This window comes from Emiliania huxleyi, assembly GCF_000372725.1.
Source record: "Emiliania huxleyi CCMP1516 unplaced genomic scaffold EMIHUscaffold_83, whole genome shotgun sequence".
Lineage (NCBI taxonomy): Eukaryota > Haptophyta > Isochrysidales > Noelaerhabdaceae > Emiliania > Emiliania huxleyi.
The window spans coordinates 483184-502622 of NW_005195801.1; the positions used below are offsets into that span (position 1 = coordinate 483184).

The 19439-nt window shown below is 64.5% G+C and overlaps 5 protein-coding genes across 5 annotated transcripts; 2 read left to right on the forward strand and 3 right to left on the reverse strand.

Moving 5' to 3' along the window:
* Positions 1-1370: 1370 nt before the first annotated feature.
* On the forward strand, positions 1371-2814 carry EMIHUDRAFT_219138 (hypothetical protein; the record flags this gene model as incomplete). The annotated part of the gene is made up of 3 exons (XM_005758975.1): positions 1371-1899; positions 1965-2659; positions 2734-2814. The coding sequence occupies 3 exons, from the start codon at positions 1371-1373 to the stop codon at positions 2812-2814; spliced, it is 1305 nt and encodes a 434-aa protein (XP_005759032.1).
* Positions 2815-2977: 163 nt separating this feature from the next.
* EMIHUDRAFT_219139 (hypothetical protein) lies at positions 2978-4264 on the reverse strand (the record flags this gene model as incomplete). Its single annotated transcript, XM_005758976.1, has 2 exons — positions 2978-3214; positions 3419-4264. 2 exons carry the CDS (start codon positions 4262-4264, stop codon positions 2978-2980), a joined length of 1083 nt encoding a protein of 360 aa, XP_005759033.1.
* A 6790-nt stretch (positions 4265-11054) lies between these two features.
* On the reverse strand, positions 11055-11918 carry EMIHUDRAFT_44023 (hypothetical protein; the record flags this gene model as incomplete). The annotated part of the gene is made up of 2 exons (XM_005758977.1): positions 11055-11594; positions 11685-11918. Coding segments are annotated over 2 exons (774 nt in total), but the record flags the coding sequence as incomplete, so codon positions are not given.
* A 4724-nt stretch (positions 11919-16642) lies between these two features.
* Positions 16643-17316, forward strand: EMIHUDRAFT_219143 (hypothetical protein; the record flags this gene model as incomplete). The annotated part of the gene is made up of 2 exons (XM_005758978.1): positions 16643-16675; positions 16708-17316. 2 exons carry the CDS (start codon positions 16643-16645, stop codon positions 17314-17316), a joined length of 642 nt encoding a protein of 213 aa, XP_005759035.1.
* A 239-nt stretch (positions 17317-17555) lies between these two features.
* On the reverse strand, positions 17556-18369 carry EMIHUDRAFT_438702 (hypothetical protein). The gene is made up of 2 exons (XM_005758979.1): positions 18339-18369; positions 17556-18216 (listed from the first exon to the last, which is right to left on the reverse strand). Exon 2 carries the CDS (start codon positions 18209-18211, stop codon positions 17843-17845), a length of 369 nt encoding a protein of 122 aa, XP_005759036.1. The 5' UTR covers positions 18212-18216; positions 18339-18369; the 3' UTR covers positions 17556-17842.
* Between the last annotated feature and the right edge of the window lie 1070 nt (positions 18370-19439).

Genomic DNA, 19439 nt, shown 5'->3' on the forward strand with positions numbered 1-19439 from the left:
CCGCCCCATATGAACACACCAGAAGAGGGAGGGCGAGACGATCGAGGGGTCCCGTACCATGCGGAATCATCCCAGTGCCGAACAGCGCAACAGTTAAATTCGCGCGACCAAAATAGGAGCGTCATTTTGTACCCCCTTTTCCCCTACTTCGTGGGGACCCCCCCGCCGGTCGGATACACCGTCGCAGGTGGTCTGCCCCCGAGGTGGACCGGACCCCCCCTCCGGTCGGTCGCTCTCTCGGCGACGGGAGATGTGACGACCAACCCCCCCCCCCCCCCTCGGTCGGTCGGTGTCCTTGCCGTGAGCCCCCTCAAACGCTCTCCCTCCTTCTCTCGCGAACCGCCACGGGCGGTTCAAAATCGCCGCCCGGTTTTCACTAACTATGAAAACTAGTTACGCAGCCAAGCGCCAAGGAGACTTCTTCGCCGAGGCCCCCGCGAGCGAGCCCGACTCCACACACACTCGAGACACACATATGTGGAGTATCCACGCAGTCGCAGGCCTGATCCTGCTTGCCGTCGCTTTGTACCTCGAGGTACAAGCTCTGGCAGCGCTCCAATTCTCCACAGTAACGCGCGCATCGTCCCTTCCCTCCCTCCAGGAGTTCTACTGCATGCTGGGCCCGTGGGCGCGCGGCCGGCAGAAGGAGGTGCTGGCCGCGCTCAAGCGGCTCGTACAGCGTGTCGCCGGCGAAGCTAATCGGACGACGACGACCAGAGCGTGCTCATGGACGACGGCTCGTGTTGCGATCCAATCCTGAGCGTCTCGAGCTCAACTCGTCGGACGACGAGGATTGATTAATAGGCGGGGAGAGGGCGCTTGGTGTCGCTCGAGTAGAGAACTAATTTATTCACAGCTGCGGCGAGGGTGTGCGGTGTGACCCTCGAGCCAACCCGACCCGCGACCGACCCCCCCCCCCCCACCCCCACCCCCCCCCCCTCGGTCTGCGGACTGCGCATCTGCGCTCCGACCGACCGGACCCCCCCTCCGGTCTGCGGTCTTCCGCGGCCGCCGAGCGGACCCCCCCCTGCGGTCGGTCGGTCTGCGCTGGGCGCTCAAACCGCGAACTCGGCCTGTTCACTACAAGCCTTCATAAAATTCACCCTCGGGTATGTATGTGTTTCTCTCTCTCGGGTACGTACTTTTAGCTTACTGGGAGACAAGGGAGGGAGAGGGAGGCGCGATTTCTAGGCCCTTGGGGGCCCTCTCTCTCTCGGGTATGTTCGTAAGAGCTACATACACTGGAGAGAGAGAGACCTCTCTCTTTTCTCCCAGTAAGCTATAAGTACGTACGTACACTGGAAATTCGTTTTCGACTAGCGGACGTCCTCTTCATCTCTCTCTGCCCCCGCCCCGCGTGTTTGGTTCCCATGCAGAGCGTGCCGGAAGACCAGGACCTCGACTACGAGTACGGCACGGATCTTCGTCCAGGCACGCCGCGACGCGAGGTCCCAATCTTGGACTTGAACGACCTGCACTCGGCCGATCCGGAGACCCAAGCGGCTGCCCTCGCCGAGCTGGACCGAGGCTTCCGCAGGTTTGGCGTTGTGTATGTCAAGAACTCAGGCTTGACGAGCGAAGATCTGGAGGACTTCTACCGAGTCTTTTTGGCCTTCACGGACCTCCCGCGAGAAGTCAAGGAGAAGGTCTCCGGCAGCGACGTCTGGTTCCAGCGCGGCTGGATGCCGCCATCGACGGAGAGGAGTGGTGGCACAGCAAAGCACATGGAGGCCTACTTTGCAGCCACGAGCGATGCGGACCCCCGCACGCAAGCCATGTTCCCGCAGATCCAGGCGCCGAACCGCTGGCCCGACGGCTGGCCGCGGTCGGACGAGCTGCGTGAGAAGCAGCTCGCGATCAGCCGGGCACTACAGCGGGTCGCCGTTATGTTGCTGAGAGGTGCGTGCCATCCCTTCGCTGCCCCAGGATTTACCAGTCACACCACCCATGGTTGATGTACTCAGGGGTCGCCTTGAGGCTGGGCTTGCCGCCCTTTGCATTGGAGACGCTCGCCTACGGCGGGCCACACGTGACGCAATCGACTCGTCACCTGCCCATTCCCGCGCCCAGCGGCGAGGAGCAAGCGGTGTGGTGCGAGGAGCACACCGACTACAACATGCTCTCAATCATCCCCGGCGCTCGCTTCTTCCAACCGGGTGAGATCAAGGAGTTTTGTCCCCCACCGCTGGATGGAGGAATCCTGCCTCCTGCGGGTCTCTACCACCGCGGGCGCCCAAGCCAAAGGCACCCAGAGGGCGAGATGCTGCGTGGCAAGCCGCCAGAGGGCTGCATCTCTGCACAGGTTGGTCAGAGCCTCGAGGTGTTGACGGGCGGCCGCTACCTGGCGACGCCCTTCATGATAAAGGCGATCACTGGGTACGAGCGCTGCTCCGTGCAGCACTTTTGCCACGTAAGATTAACGGAAACGCTCTTTCCGCTGCCCGAGCTCGCCGACGATGCTGCCGTCCGAACCTACTCACCCCCCGTTCTCGCTGGGACCTACAGCACGATGAACTTGGTCGATATTGGGCTGGCACCCAGCACAGCACTCGGCCTTGAGGGGCGGAGCGACAACCGAGCTCACTCGACAAAGAACGCTCATGCCGTGCCCGAGAAATGGAGCGAGACTCCATGTCCAGAGATCGCAGAAATTGAGGTGGTGACGGCCTTGCCGACAACAGGGCCTTCCACTGGGACGCCAGCCCCCCTGCCCCTGCCCCCCTTTACACGTAGCAGCGACGTGGCACCACGGGCACAGTACCCCAGCTCCGCGCCACTGCCAAGGCGTCGAGTGCCGCCGCCGCTGCTCGTTGAGCGCGGCGCACGAGGCAGCATGTAGGTCGGTGGGAGCCAGTTCCAAGCCCTCCTGGGCCAAACTCTGCACGATATACAGCACACACGACCCACAACACACAAACACCACTCACACCATTCACAAAATATGGTAATATGTTATTAAATTAAAAAGGATGACCGGCTAGACCTTACCGCTGAACGTCATGCCCGCTCCCGCCCCGACACCCTCCCCAGAGGGGACAGCGACAGCGTCGTCGGACTCCAGCGTAGAGCTCTTGTCCCCACCCCTTCGTCTCAGCCTCGCCCTTTGCCACAGCCACCATGCCACCGCGGCAAGCAGGATGGTGGCGAAGGCGGCTATAGCCGCAACGCCGATTTTGATGAACCGCTTCCCGATGGCGCCGATGGCGCTGCCCGCCTGCTCGAGGTCATTCGCACAGCCGGCGCAAGGCGGCGAAGGCGAGATCGACGGCGGCGGGGAGGGTGGTGGCGGCCGGCTCGGAGGCGGCGGTGGTGGGGTTGGGGACGACAAGGGGGGTGGGTCCGGCGACGGGGTCGTGTCGTTGCTCGGGCAACCGTCGCATCCGGGACAGGCCTCATTCCAAGTGCCACAAACGCCGACCGGGCCGGGCGACGGCGTCGGCGACGGCGACGGCGTTGGAGAAGCAGGGTCGGGAGCGGTGCCGCCGGTGAGCTTGCTGAGGTAGCCCTCGTAGTTGGCCCTGCGCACCGCCGCGCCGGAGCCCGTCCAAGTGCCGGGGAAGGGCGCGCTGCAACCGCTCTTGATGCAGTTCATCGCCGTGTCGATGCGGTGATCCTGCAGATAGTAGGGCGAGACGCTCATCATCCAGTAGGCGAGCGAGCCGGCCCAGAAGGTCTGGCCGTCGTTGCAGATCGAGTCGGGGTCGGCGCAGATGTCGATCTCGAGCCCAATCTCACGGAGCAGGGTGTTGGCCTTGGCGTAGTTGCAGTTCCAGGTCAGCTGCAGCGCGCCCTTGCCGTACCAGCAGCTGTCGCCACTGTGCGGCCGCCCGTCCCAGTCCACGCACGTCACCTGCCCCGACGTGCCGCACGCGTCGGCGGGTAGCGAGCCCGTCTTGTCGAAGTTGTCTGTTGTCGGCACCGGCACTTGATAGCACTTCCCCCAGAGGGCGTCGCGGTAGTCCTCCGCGTTGCCGCCCGAGCAGACGCCCTGGCATGGGTTGATGTACTCCGCACAGGCCACGAAGTCTGCCGACTCCTGCGCGGCATTGCCGAGGAAGGCGGCGAGCGTGAGAAGGTTGTTGCCGGCGTCGGCCTCCGCAAGGAAGGGGATGGCGGCGAAACGTGCGTTCCACGCGACGACCACCTCGCAGAAGTCCTCCCACGTCGCTCGGCTCGACCCGAGGAGTAAATCCGCGTCCGGGTTGATCCCCTGCTGTTGGATGGCGGAGTGAATGCTGAGGCTGCTGCAGGCGTCGGAGGACATGGGGACAGCAGACGGTGACTGGCGATGCGGGGGACCCTTGGCCTGTGGTGCCCTGGCTTCAAAGAGGGGCGCGGAGAGGGCGGCTTCAGCTGGCTAAAAGAAAAAACACTTCTTCGTGCTTACGCACTCTTCACACTCCTCTCCTTCAAATCCCTGTGTGGTGGCGGCGTGCCGTTCTCCCATCCCTCCCTTGGGTTGTGTGTTTTCTTTCTTTCTTTACACACACACACACACACACACACACACACACACACACACACACACACACACACACACACACACACACACACACACGCACGCACGCACGCACACACACACACACACACACACACACACGCACGCACGCACGCACGCACGCACGCACGCACGCACGCACACACACACGTCCCAGCTCCCCAGAAATCCCGTGCGAGGAGCCGTGCAGTGCCTAGATAAGTCTGTGTGCTGTGTGGTGCACGCCCTCCGAGCGGGGCGGGGTCTGCCCGTCGGGTTGCTGCCCTAATCCCACCAGGGGTCATCTTATTTATTTATTTACAGGGGCTCTCACAGCAGTCCTCGTTTTCGACTTTGGCCGCCCCGCCTCGGCCAGGTGCGTGGTCCCCGACCCAAAACTCTTCGCCGGCCCCAACCAGCTCGACCGACTCGACCGCCAACCGGCTGGGTTTGGCCGGCGGCGCGACGCGTGGCCTGTGCTGCGGCCATCTCGGACGTTCAAGCGGCGCCAGCCAGCGGCTCGGCCGCGCATCCTTCACACACACACGCCGCCACGACCGGGATGAGAGACCCCGGTCGGTGTCGAGCCATGGATGGTGTCTTGGTGTGAGCTGCATGTGCGGGGCGGCTGTGGCCGCAGCAGGTCCGCCAGACGGGCGACAAAGCTTGCCGTCGGTGTGCTGTCGTGGGCGGTGCCCGAGACCGCGCAGAGAAGCCGAGCGAGTGCAGTGGTGAGCCAGAGGCTACCTGGGTCACCAAGTGGTGGCCCTTGCCCCATTCTGAGAGTGATTCACACACGGATATTCTTCATGTATTTTAATATCAATGTGTGTTAACGCTCAGCGCTATCGTACGTCAATAACAAGGTCTGTGTGTGAAGGATCTCTAGATCCTTCGGCACCTCCCTCCCGACAAGACGGTGTCCCACGCTCGCGTCGTCGACGCTGCGCTCACCCGTGCCGCTGAGGCGTGCGGCTACGAGGGCGTGCTCGGCGACGTCATCACCGCGCGGCGGGCTCGCCTGCCTGCGCGGATGCGCGGCCTCGGCCTGCGCTCGCTCGAGGAGGTGGCGCCGGCTGCGTTCTGCGCCTGCTTTGTCGAGGCGGCCGAGAGGTTCCTCGACAGGTCGACGCCCGGCGGCGGCAGAGAGCGCGGCTTCTTCCAGATGCTCGCTCCGCTCTTCGGCCACGGCGCCTTCGAGTTGCCGTACCCGAACAGCCCTCGCCTCTCGCGCTTCCTCTCGGGCTGCACCACCAACGTCAACCCGCTCGGCGCGCAGCTGGGGCAGCTGACGCCGACGGGCGAGTCCTTCAAGAAGGCGTGGGAGGGCATGCAGCGAGAGGTCCGCGGCGAGGGCGTGGCGGGACCTCTCGATGTCCGGGCTCCCGAGGCTGGCAACGGGCGGGCCGGCAGCGCTGGGCTACAGCGGCAGCTGACGCAGCAGCGGGAGCAGGTCAAGCGCAACCAGCTCAGCCGCAGCATCCTCGGGCTGCCGCACGGCGACACGCGGCGGGAGGCGTGGCTGGCCGTCGACTCGTTCTCGTCCGCGTGGGTGAGCTCATGGCCCTCGGCTCAGAACCGGTGCGAGGCGCGCGAGTTCCGCGAGATCTTCTGCACCTACCTCGGCCGGGAGAGCCCAGCCGTGCGCGCGCTCGTGGGCAAGAGCATCGCCTGCTCCGGCCGCGGCCCTCCTCGAGTCTGCGATGCCTTTGGCGTCCAGCTTGAGCACCGGCGGCACGCAAGGCAGATGCCGGCGAGAGCAACTGTCGCGACCGCGGCCCCGACGAGCGTCGCTATGCTCGTTTTGGCCTCAATCGGGTCCAGACCCTCGCCAGAGGGGGACAGCGGCGGCGGGGGCGGACTGGGTGGCGGCAGAGGCGGCGGAGGAGGAGGCGGAGGTCGGGGTGGCCGTGGGGGTGGCCTCGGTGGTGGATTGGGCATCGGCGGCGGCGGTGGCGGCAGCGGCGGCGGAGGATGAAAGCGCATGCCGCAGTCAGTGCAGTCATGGCCCAGCGCGCACGCCTGCGTCTGGGCGCCGGGCCCGCCATCATCACAGACGCCGTCGCCCTCGCGATCGCTGACTTCTTCGCTTGGGCAGTCGATGCCGCTCGGGTCGGCTGCGCAGCCCTTCGGGTGGCAATCGTCGTAGCACAAGTCTGGCATCGGCGGCGGGCTCGGTGGACTGGGCGGTGGTGGCGCCGGAGACGGCGGCGGCGGCGGCGGTGGCATTGGCAGCGGCGGTGGTGGCGGCGGAGAGGGCGGCGGCGGCGGCGACGGTGGCGAGGGAGGCGGGGATGGCGGTGGTGGCAGGGCTGGAGGCAAGGGTGGAGGAGGCGGGTGCGGTGGAGACGGAGGCGAGGGCGGATGCGGCGGCGAGGGCGGGAATGACGGCGGTGGATCCGGTGGGGCTGGTGGCGAGGGAGGTGACGCGAATGAGCAGACGTGGCGCGATGCGACACAGCGCGAGACCCCCGTTTCGGAGTACTGGGGGCCGAGCCACACGCACTTCCTGATCCTGTGCATGCCTGTTTCATCGGCTGCGTAAAAGTGCTCGCACGTCTCCTCATTGAGCACTTTGCAGCCCTTCCACTTCCACTCCCGTATGCCCTTTGGGCACGCGGCGCAGCTGATGTCGCAATGGAATGGCGGCGGAGACATGGGCGGGGCAGGGGGGGTCGGCGGGGGCCGTGGAGGAGGGCGAGGAGGGCTTGGCGGTGGGTGCGGGAATGGCGGCGGCGGCATGGCCGCCGCCCCGGCCACCAGCGACAGCAGCGCCATGCCGAAGAGCCGAAGAGACTAGATGCGGCGGGCGGGTGCGGCGGGCGCCTCGGCTCCACAGTCGCTCGCATGAAGACATGTGATCTGGAGAGAAGTGTTTTTTGTCTGTAGCTCTTACGTAAAAGGTACATACCCGAAGGTGGACTGCTGACAGGGTTTGCGACGAGGAGCGACTCCGAGGGGTGTTTCGGGCTCGGTTTTCAATTCTTGCATCTTGGTGGTGGTTGGTGTTGCGTGCGGCTCCCGGCGGCAACATCCACATCCGCTGCTGCTCCTCTGATATTGTGGGGGTCGGCACGTTATATCTGCTATCAACACTCTTACTTATCTCTTTCTTTCACACACACACTCACACACAAACCTCTAGACACAAACACAAAGACTCAAGCAAGAGTGAAGAGACAACAAAAACACACACACACACACACACACACACACACACACACACACACACACACCACCACCACACCACACCAAACAAGAAGGAAGGAAGAGTTGGTCCCATGTGCATGTCCGTCTCCGTCTCTGCCCCACCCATCGGCCCCATAGCCCCACGGCATTCAAAGTGCAAGCACTGGCCCGGTGCACGTGGGTGAGCAGCCTGCCCCTCCCTCCCGACAAACCAGCTCCCGCACACACACAATCGCACTCTGGCCATCGAATGACTCCGAATGACTCACTGTGTGTGCTAAAACAGAATCTCCGCAGACAGCCAGGTACACGTCAAGCTGTGACAGGGACACGATGCCGCCGACTAGAGCGCCAACTGCGTCCATCACTTGTCGCCGTGATCGATGACCGTATCCTCATCGATGAACATCCCAGGAAGGAGGACCACAAACATAAAGGCGGCCATGACAGCCCACGCGACAAACATGGCTTCGCCCATGTCATCAACCTTGAAGGGCAGCTCAAACCAAAGGAACGACGTAAGAACAGTCGCGCTCGCGGCGAGCGCGTAGGGCAGGCGGTCAGAGAACTTGGGCGGCGTGTAACGCCGTGCCGCCGTGGCCTCCAGGGGTTCCGCAGCGTTAGAGACTCCCAGCTTTTCCGGCTTTCGAAGAGCCATATAACCACGTGAGGGTGAGGCGAGTCGTGAAACGCCGCGGGCAGTCGTGAACGCCGTTCACAAGAGAAAATACCTGATGTGGGGCTTTGCGCTGGTCTGTGAGAGGTTGAGGTGCGAGTTCACATAAGAAACAAGAAGTTCACATCTTCACAGAATCAATACACAACGAAACACTCTGAAAGAGAGAGAGAGAGAGAGAGAGAGAGAGAGAGAGAGAGAGAGAGAGAGAGAGAGAGAGAGGGAGGGAGGGAGAGAGAGAGCGCGCGCGAGAGAGAGAGCGAGCGAGCGAGCGAGAGCGAGAGCGAGAGAGAAAGCGAGCGAGAGAGAGAGCCTGACCGTATAAGAGAGCAAAAAGGGCTCTGAAACTGCTAATAAATGGTGATGCGAGAAGCGAGAGGAGGGGCAGGGCATTCGAGGACCACGGTCCACGCCAACGGCGACGCTATCACGACTTTGTTGCCGCTGGGGCCGCTGCCTGGGCCGGTTTCTTTGCTGCAGTTGGTGCCGGCGATGGCGCCGCGCTGTTACTGTCTACTCCCGCCTTTGCCTTCGCCGCGCTGTGAGCTGACGTCGGTGCCGGCGCCGGCGCCGATTTCTTTGCGGCAGCTGCTGGTGCCGGCGACGGCGACGCGCTTTCCACCCTTGCCTTCGCCTCGCTGTACCTCTTCTGCCTGTGAGCGACAGCGTGGCGCAACTCAGTGGCGATAATACTTTAGAATCTGGGGCGCCTCCCTTGGGGTCCTCGCCTCGCGGGAAGCAGCGTCTTCTCGACGTACTTGCGACACGCGTCGTGCGTTTTAGTGGGGACGGATAAGCCACCATAGGACCCCGGCTGGTCGCTCGTGCCTTTCCCTCTCGGCTCGATCTCTTCGATCTTGTCACCCTCGGCGACGAACATGACCCACGCGCTGCTTAGCTTCTTGGCCCGGGCGTCCGCAGCATCTCTGTGGGCGAACCGTGACTCTCCTGGCGGATTGTTGATGAGCACGTACTCCTTCTTGGCAAGCTTGGCGAGAGTGACCTTCGCCTCTGCCGCTGCAGCCTCAGAGGCCCCTGGCGCCGCTGGCGTCGGTGGGGCCGCTGACGCCGCCACTGCTCGACCTGCTTTCTTGTTGAGTGCCTCCCCCTTGACCTGAAGCGCCTCCATCGTGAGCGCGTGAGCCTGCTCCATCATGGCGATCACATCCGCGTCGGTGAGGCCTCTGGTTTCCAAGCTCTTCATCTCTAGAAGAGCCTGAGTCGTGATGTCGATTCTCTCGATGTCCTCCGCATTCTTCGACTTGAGTGCCTTCATCTGATTGGACGCGAGAAGCTTTAGTTGACGGATAACGTGATGGAAGACATCGTCAGGAAACGGCTTGAACTCGGCGAGCGCGTACGTTACGAACTCGTGGCGCTGGACTGTGCTTACTGCGCCGTCCTTGCCTGCAACCTCTTTAAATTGCTGCTGCACCTCCTTGCCACCGTCCTCAGGCGGCAGGTACAGGGAGCTCCACGTGGAAAGGGTCACTGCGTCCTCCGCCCTCGGGTCGATCACGTCGTACAGCTGCCCGAGCAACACCTCACGTTTCCCCGCCTGGAGCTTGCCCGGCTGTCCGGTCGGACAGAGCCGCATGGGCAGTGGGAGGACTCCGGGCGGCCTCTCTCCACTCCGAGCCAGGGCAACCGCCGCGCCAAAATCATTCTGCCGCGACGGCGCCGTGCTGCTGTGGCCCAAAGGCGCGCCACCGACGGCGGCACGAGTGACGAACCGAATGTTCTCAACGTTGATGTTGCTCGGGATGTCTGCAGCTTCCTTCGCTCGGACTCCGACGCCCACGTCAAACTGGATCGAGTAGCTGCCGTCTGCATTCTTTTCGAGGATAGTGCCTGGATGGAAGTCTTTTCCCCCAACATTGGCCATGACATGCGTGCCGGCCTTCAGCTTACCTTGCGCTTCCGCCTCTGCACCCCCCAGCACATGCTCGACCACCTTCTTCAGGGGCATCGGTCGGTTGTGGAGTGGACGGCCGCGGCGCCAACGCATTTTTCTTTTTTCCCGTAGTGATCGCAAGGCTCTTGTACCTTAAGCGCGGTCGTCCGCGCTACATATCGCCTCGGCCGATACGTATCGCTGGAGGGTGCTATGCAGCGCCCCTGTGTATAGCGCCTGGCTGGCGGTGATACCAATCGGCGCCGCTCCATATCACCTGGTGCGCTTTAATCGGTCAGTGCTACCCATATCGCTGCCGGGCGACACGTATCGGCAAAGCGCTGCGCCCGCTCAACGAGGCAGGCGGGGAAAGAGCAAAGAGACACACCTCTCTCGGCTGCCAAACCCCAAACGTCGAAGTGCAAAGACAGGCGGTGCGTGAATTTCAATTTGCGTCTCGACTTGAAAACGTATGGGGTGTCTTTCCAGCACAAGCGCGCTGTTACGCGCCACAAGGAATGCATACGCATGTGAGCGTGTGTGCCACTATCCGGATACTTTGTACTCACTTCTCGGTGGCAGCGGCCCATGCGTCACGAAAGATGCGAATAGGTGCTATGGCGGTGCGATGCTGGCACGTCGAGACAGTTGGCGATGCACCTGACAAATCTAGATCGCCAGCCGCCGGCGGCGAAGGTGGAGGCCGACGTTACCACTAGATGTGCGAGCCTCTTTGGGTGTAGCCGCAGGTGACCGTTGCCATCTGGTGCCACGAGGAGGAGCGCCCCGTCGTTGCTCACGTCGTCGTGCGTGGTAAAGTAATTGCGCGCGGAGAAGAGGGTGACAAGACGGCCGCCGTGCATCACCTTGTAGCCCTGCCGCACAAACTGGTGTGAGCGCACCACCACGCTGAGCTCGTTCGCCTCGCAAAAGGCCTCGGTCACGTCAGCGCCAAACTCGGGAATATCCTCACCACGCTCAGACGAGTGCACGCCACTGCGCATCACCGAGTCGGAGTCGCTCGGGTCGCTCCACAGAGCCTGCAGTGTGACCGCGTCGTAGTGGTCATCGCTCAGCGGCCGCTGCACCGATCGCAGCTCGCGCAGGCCCCAAGACCCGTCACCGATGCCGCCATGCACGACGAGTATGCGCCTCTCGACAACGGCACCGAGCGGCAGCCACTCGAAAGCCTCGTGGATGGCATCGTAGGCCGCAGTCCAGCAGGTGGGCAGCCGCTCCTTGCAATGGTGCAGGAAGCCGTCTGGACCCATCGCCTCGTTCATGTCACGAAACTCGTGGTTGCCGCGCACGAGGAAGATTCGCGACGGGTACATGGCCTGAAGCATCGAAGCCGGCCGCTCGCGTGAACAAGGGAGAGCGGCGGCAGGGCGAGGGTTGGGGCGAGGGCGAGAGCGCGCGGTGGCGCGCGCCTTGAGCGCAAAGAGGACCAGGACGCACTCGAGCTGGTGCGGCCCTCGGTCGACCCAGTCGCCGTTGAACACGTACGAGATCGCCTGCACATCGCCGCCCTTGTGCGTCGGCATGCCGTACCAGCCAAAGAGCAGCATCAGATCGCGAAGCTGCCCGTGCACGTCCCCAAACACCTTGCACGGCGCAGGCGCGTGCACAAGCCCAGGCTGCGCAGCGAACACACGCTTCACCTTGGCGGCGAGGGAGGCGATCGCCTGCGCCTGCGCCTTCTCCTTGGTCTCGCCAAGCAGCGCGATGAGCGCTTCGGTGCCGCCTCGGCCCATCAGCCACGCGTCGCACGGCCGGTCGGCCTGCGTGCAGACGTCCGCCGCCCAGCTGGTGGCCACCTCGATGATTCTCGTGGCGAGGTGGAACTCCTTGCACGAGCGCTGCAGTGCCAGCGGGCCGCGCCAGCCGCCGACGGCTCGCAAGTCGGGGTGGAGCTTGAGCAGCTCGTTGACCGCGTTGCCCGGAATACCCGCAGTCGTCACGCCGTCCTTGAGGCTGTTGGCGTAGCTGTTGCGCCCCGACCTAGCCACCCACTGCTTTGCCGTCTCGGCGCGCCCATCGTAGACGACGCGGCGGTAGCTGGTGTTCGTGTTGAGCTGGCTGAGGCGGAAGCTTCGGGCCATGTCTCGGGTCGAGAGGTCGTGCTCTCGCAGCCGCCGCTCTAGCACCGAGTTGTCGCCGTCGCAGAGGCTGCGCGCAAGGCTCTCCACCGAGACCATGCGGCCGAGAAGCCCGGACGGGTCGGATCCATCGTCATTCTCCTCATCGCCCTGTGTGAGAGCCCTGGTCATGCGCTCGAGCTGTGTGGACTCCGAGATCTCGACCTCCCCACTGGCGTGCTCCGTGAGCGCCCTCGCGATCCGCTCGACGTGCCTCGGGCTTGCGCACAGGTCGGTCAGCCACGCGAGGATCTCGGCGCGGGAGAGCTTGCCGTCGCCGTTGGCGTCGTAAAAGTGCAGCACCGCCCGCAGACGCAGCGACTGGATGGCCTCGTGCTCCTCAGCTCCCTTCTCGACGCTCAATCGGCCCTCTAAAGTGTCGTGCCAGAACGCCTCACGCAGCAGCAAGTACTCCTGGCGGTTGATCCGGTTGGTGCGGTCGAGGTCTCCTGCGACAAAGCAGGCCCGCGCCGCGCGCCGGTTGAGCATCCAGTTGTGTGAGGCGGTCTCCACAAAGAGCTGCACGTCCATCTTCCCTTCGAGTGAGCCGGCTGCAAACTTGAACTCTTCATCCGACTCCTCACGCAAGCGTGAGCGATCACCAAGAAAGCCGAGCTGCCGCTCGAGTATGTCAAAGTCTCGCTTTGCAAGAGCTCGGTCATCCGCCTTTGGGGACTCGGCCGCCTGTGGCGGCCGCTCCGGTATCAGCGCATTCTCCGGGCCCTTGGCGCCGAAAGCGTCGTACATGCTTCGTTCGCGACGCTTGAGACCCGAAAACGTCCGTCCGTACCGGCGAGCCGAGTTCCCCCACCCGTATGTGGGTATCTTACCCGTTAGCTCGGCCTATGGGTTCTTGTTAGCAGGTCAAGACACAGAGCTCACACAAAATCACAGCGGGAGGAAAGCGGCGAGTCGCATTCCAGAGGGGTCGTTGTGGCGGGCCACCCTGTCCAGAGAGGCACGGGTAGGTGCCAAAATCTGGGGTCTTTTCGACCGAGTCTATGATCACCGAGCGATGGAGATGGTGCGGGAGAGTACGGGTGTTCCACGACACGCACCGACCCTTCACGAACCGAACGGCTGTGCCCAGGGAAGGCACAGTCCTTGGCGCCGGGATTGCGTGTCCGCCGTGTCAAGGCACAATCCCAAGGCACAATCCCAGGGAAGGCACACGTGTTCTTGGCGCCGGATTGCGTGTCCGCCGTGTCAAAAAAACTGGGACCAGGAACCGGACAAAGGTAGGTAGGGTATAGGAAGGTGAAGAACAGTCAGGCTCGGACTGGACACCAGCGCGGTATGGGTGGACGCTGGACAGAAGAGGACGGCACGCGCGAGCGACGCACAGACACACACAAGCTCACAAGACACTCAGCCAGCTGGGCTGCCACACATCCCGAGTGACCGTACGGCACTACGCCACTCGGGGCCACGTGCCCCCTGTCGCCCCCCCTGCACAAAGGACAAAGCTCAAAGGCCCAGATTGAAACAGAAAAAAAGCCCCGCGATAATATCTACCCTTATAAGTCTCTCGTGTCCGCGCCGACGCTCTTTTAACCGTAGAACGTCCCACCTGAACACCGCCCGCCGACGATCGCTCGATCGGTCACACCGCCATCGCCGTCGGGGAGAGGGGGGACGACACTGCTTTGGCAGCGTGCACCTCGTGTTTGTTATGACCCCCCCCCCAATGAACACACCAGTGAGGGAGGGCGAGACGATCGAGGGGTCCCGTACCATATGCGGAGAATCGACCCTACCTATCCAGTGCTCAAGTGCTCAAGTGGGTTGCGGGAAGAAAACGTCGCATTAGAAACCACGCCGAGCGATTTCCGCAAAAATCTAAGAAACCACGGCGCGCCGCAGGCGCGGCCCCGAGAAAACTCGCCTCGTCGCCCTCCCGCCGCCTCGCCGCTACCCCGCCCGCTCGCGCCCGACTTTCTACCTCCTCGTGATCCAACCCGCCACCCCCCTCGCCCGTCACCCTCCCGCCGCCTCGCCGCTACCTCGCCCGCTCGCGCCCGACTTTCTACCTCCTCGTGATCCAACCCGCCACCCCCCTGGCCTCGCCACCCTCCCGCCGCCTCGCCGCCACCCCGCCCGCTCGCGCCCGACTTTCTACCTCGTGCCACGTCACCCTCCCGCCGCCCCGCTGCTCGCTTGCCCGCTCTGCCCAGCCGACCGACGCCCCGCCATCCGTTGCCGTTATGCCGCCGCTCCTTTCCTGTCCGCCGTGCCGTCGTTCTTTACCATACCGCGCCGCCTTCCCATACTTCCTGCTTCGACGGGGTTTGTGTTGAGGAGTGACCCGTGCCGCCGTGTGCCCCGCAGCGGCCTCGCTGGGCCAGAAAGTCGGCCCCGAGTGCCCGCAGCAGCCTCGTTGAGCCAGAACGTCGGCTCGCGAGGTGGGTGCTAGTATGAGCCCGCTGAGGCGTAGTTAGTGCTCTTGCAGAGGCGGTTAGTGGTGCACTAACCCCGAGAAACCCTTCGGGCCACTCCTCATCGCAAACCCTGTCAGCAGTCCTCCTCCGGGAATGTACGTAAGAGCCACATACAATATTTACACAACCCCCTCTCTCTTTTCTCCCAGTAAGCTATAAGTACGTACAATATACCTACAAACATACATTGAGAGAGAGACATTGAAAAGGCCAGAAACGAGTGAACCCCGGGGTTGTGCGTTTACGTGCTCGGTCGGGAGCCCTCGCCCCCCGGTCTGGTCGTGGTCGAGACCGAGGTGTCGAACTGAGAGCCACTACTGGAGGCTACCTCCGGCCACCGCTCGACTACCCACGGACATGGCCGGTCCTGTGGCTTGCCTGGACTCGCTCAGAAGCCTCACTTCGTGCACACCTTTGCTCTCTGGCTCCCGCGAGTGCGTTCAGGCCACTCAAGCAGGCGACGCCGAGCACCCGCAGCGCATCTCGCCGGGGCGCCACCTATCGACCCGACTGATTGGCAGCATCAAAGCCGACCCCATGACGGCTTGGAGCGCTGCTGCCGACGCTGGTGCGCGCGAAGGTCAAGTCGCTCGCTAGCCTGGCGCTTCTCGGCCTGGACCAGCTGCAGACGGCCATCACCAGTGCGGGCGGCGCGAGGCTTGCCCCGGCGCAGCGAGAGAAGCTGAGCTCGCTGGGCCTGTGCGCCGCTGCGGCGCCGCCCGCGCCGGCGCAAATGGAGCGCGTGTGAGGGGCATGCGTCGGCTCAGACATGGGTTGGGGGTGGGTGGCGGGGTGGGGGTGGGGGGCAGGGAGGAGGTAGGTAGCCGTCTCGGCCGTGTCGGGCCGAGTTTGTCGTCTCGGCCCGTTGGGCACTGCCGCGTGCCGGCGTCCGGCCCGGTCTGCACAACAGTACAGGTACAGGTGCTAAGGTTCACACCGTCAGAACTCAGCTCCGCTAAGGATTGAGTGTCTGAGACTTGGGCATCTTACACAACTTTTGTAGTAGAGCACAATGGCACCCTTGCATCAAGTGCATCACTTCATTATTGGACCCTATTGGAGACCCCCGTTTTCGGCCGCCGCGGCCGGAGAGCACCCCCGTCGCCCCCGGGGGCCCGTCGACACCCCAGGCTGGCTGCTTCACGGGGATGCACCCCCCCGGACACATGCTGCAGCCCCGAGTGGATGTATTGGTCGATTGTGGGTCCCACAAGACTACTCTAGTAGGGGCCGGGCGCTTGAGCGTTGGCGGTACACCTGTGCAGATGTTGCACGGGTGAAATGGCTCCTCGTACAGGGTAGGAGGCAGGTGGTGGGTTTGAGTGTCGTGAGTGCTTGCAGCCGCGAGTACAGCACCGTTTGTGACTCCCATGGATGCAGTTGGGTGGGGCACGGTGCTGGGGGGCGGTCCGGTGCGCCACAACAGCCTCCCCGGCTCACCCCCATCCAGTTCGACACCTCCATCCCGACCGTGGAACCCCAACTTGAACCGGTCATATCTCGGGCGGACTGGCACCTCAGGAGCTCATCCTGGGCGGTTTTGGGGAGTATTGGGGGTGTACTTGAAGGTGGGAAAAAGAGTTTTGCACGAGATCTTAACTGGAGGACAGCCTGACCACCGTGAATTCTCTTCTCCTGACGCAGGTGCGGACGGCGCCCCGGCCCAGCTCTGGACAGCGCCGCTGGACAGCATGGTGCTTTTTCGTTCGGCGCGCTTACTCCCGCGGCTCTTCAGGCCGCAAGCCGTGGCGCGCCTGGCCGCAGCGCGCCGCTTGAGCACAAAGCCGCCGCCCTCCGAGCCCGCTCCGCCGCCGCCGCCGCCGCCAGCCGATGAGCCACCGGCCGGCGCAAAAGACGATGACAGTGACGCTGGCCTGCGCGAACGGCTGCTGGAGGCCGCGCTGAAGGAGGTTCCGGCGCACGGCTGGAGCGTCGCCGCGCTCTCCGCTGGCGCCGTCACGCTGGGCCTCTCTCCCACAGCGCACGGCGTCCTGCCACGCGGGCCTATCGAACTGGTGCGCCACTTTTCGGCGCAGTGCGATGAGGCACTCAAGAAGGAGATCGAGGCGAGGAGCGAGGAGCTGGGGGCGCTGGAGACGCACAATCGCCTCATTATTGCCATCGAGACGCGCCTCGCGCTCCTGCAGCCGCACGCTGCGACGTGGCCGCAGGCTCTGGCGCTGCGTGCGCTGCCGACCAACCTCCTCGAGTCGTTGCAGGACGCGCAAGCGCTGAGTGAGCTCCTGCTCACGGCGTGCGGCGACGCCGCCGCCACCGAAGTGGCACCGAAGTTGATGGACCCGCACCTCAAGCGCGCCTCGCTCGCCGCCGTCTACGGCGCCGCTGAGCTCTACATGCTCACCGACCGCTCTCCCGGCTTCACCGACACGTCGTGCTTTGTGGAGCGAGAGGTGGCGGCGCTGCAGCAGGCGGCGGGCGCCGCCACCTACCTCGGCGGCCTGAACCCGGCCTCCATTTTGGCGTCCCTCCTCCCTCGCAAATAGTCCAGAGCTTGGCGACGCCCCCGCGCCGATGAGTGTGTGCAGCATTAACAATTCGTCTTGAGAGATGAGAGGCCTGGTCGCCCTCTTCGTGTGTCTAGTCTGTTAGGAGGAGCAGTTGGTTGGTCTTGTTGTATGTGGTGGTGGAGCGCGTTGTTGCTACGAGAGCGAAAAAAAGCTGGAAAAATAGCAAAACGATATCGCTGCGACGCCCCCCGGCCCCGCAGGACACGCAGCGGACGAGTGGCATTTCTTGCATTATTAACGCACAGTATATACCTAGCTGAGATCCTGAGAACACGGCGAGCGAGAGGCGGCAGGCGCGCACTGCGAGGGCGAGACTCTTGTAGACAGAGCCGTACGTGCAGACGTGTGGTCGGCGCAAGCGCGAAGCGGACGTACGGGGCGCAAGTGTGGCGACGTATGGCGTGGGCGGCCGTGTGTCGTGCAAGCAAGCAAGCCGGCCGCCTCGCCGTCGCCCGTGGATGCGGCCCTGCGTCTGACACCGGCCGCAGCCCGAGCCGGTCGGTCAAGAGAGGAGCACGATGTTGCCGTCGTCGAGCCCGCAGAAGAGGGCCGTCCCGTCCGCGGAGGGGGTGAGGCAGACCACCTCGACGTGCATGCCCTGCGGCTGGTCGAGGGGCAGCGAGTGGACCTGCCGCAGCTCGGGCGCCTCCCCCTCGAGCGTCGCCGTGTCCCAGAGGGAGACTGTGCCGTCCTCTGTGCCAGTCGCGAGGCAGTGCGAGGCGATGTGCCACGACATGGCCGAGACCGCGCAGCCGAAGCCGCCGACGTGCGCCAGGCAGGCGCCGGAGGGCAGCGCCCACGCGCGCAAGCCCTGGCCGTCGTTGGACCCCGTGAATGCGATTCGGCGGGAGCGGCTGAGCGCGAGGCACATCACGCCTGTTCACGGGCGCGCAGCTGTGAAGAGGCGCATGTCACGCGCGACCCACGTGGGAGAGAGAGACGCGGCGACGCAGCGGCTCGGGGGGCGGGAGGGGGGCGGGCGGGGGGGGGGGCAAAGCCTGCGTTATGCGTCAGCGTGACGCGATGCGACCAGCCGCCGCCAGCCCCTCCGCCGCCCCCAGCCCCTCCGGCTCCGGCGGCGGAAGCCCCGCCGCCGCCGCCCCCGCCGCCGCCCCCGCCCGGCGCACGCATCCACACCTTTGCGGTGGAGTCGAAGGAGGCGGTGAGCAGCATCCCGTCCGCCTGCACCTCGTCGGGCGGCTTCGCGACGAGCAGCGCCATCACCCAGTCTTCGCCAGTCGGCTCGTGCGCGTTGAGCGCCTGCGGCCGGGCGAAGAGGAGTTGGTGGAGAGGTGGGTTGATCACTTGCGCCCGCAGCAGCGTCCTGGTTGCTCTTGGAGGACGTCTCATGACCCTCGGCGGATCTCGGCGGGTCTCGACGGGTCTCGGCGGGTCTCGGCGGGTCTCGGCGGGTCTCTGGCTCCTCGCCTGCAGCAGCGTCCCGGACGCCGAGCTCCAGACGCAGACGGAGCCGTCCTGCGCCCCGGACACGAGCAGCGGCGCGTGGCGCGAGGCGCACACGGGCGTCAGCGCGACGCACATCACCTGCGAGGGCGTGCCGGTCGGGTCACAGCAAGAGAGCTGCCGAGGCGGCTCTGAGAGGGCTACCGAGCCTCGTCGCAGGCACCTGCGAGGGCGAGCTCAGCTGCGGCACGTGCTGCAGCCGCAGCAGCGAGTACAGCAAGAATACGCCCGCGTCCTTGTGCAGCCGGAAGAGAGCGACCGACCCGTCCTCGCACCCACACGCCAGCGTCGAGCCAAGCAGCGCCACCGAGTTGACCTCGCCGCCGCCGGCCGGCTGGGAAGACTGCCTCGACCACTGCTTGGCCGACTGCAGCGTGGTGCCGAGGCCTCCTCCGCCAGAGGCAGCCTCGCGCCGTGACCACAGGTGGAGGTGCCCGTCGAGCCCGCCTGCTCACACCCTCCCTCCTCACGCCACCTCTCTCTCTCTCTCTTCTCGCCGCGCAGCCCGTCGAGCGCTGCCACTGACATCGCTCGGCTCGATCTCGGATGTATCTCGGCTGAGTGCGCGCCCGCGACGAGGCCGGTGCCGCAATCGGTCACCACGATGGCCTGCAGCGGCCTGTCGAGCGGGTTCT

Bases quoted from the DNA above. Each gene is read 5' to 3' on its own strand.
- EMIHUDRAFT_438702 (XM_005758979.1), bottom strand. From the start codon at position 18,211: ATGTGCCTCGCGCTCAGCCGCTCCCGCCGAATCGCATTCACGGGGTCC.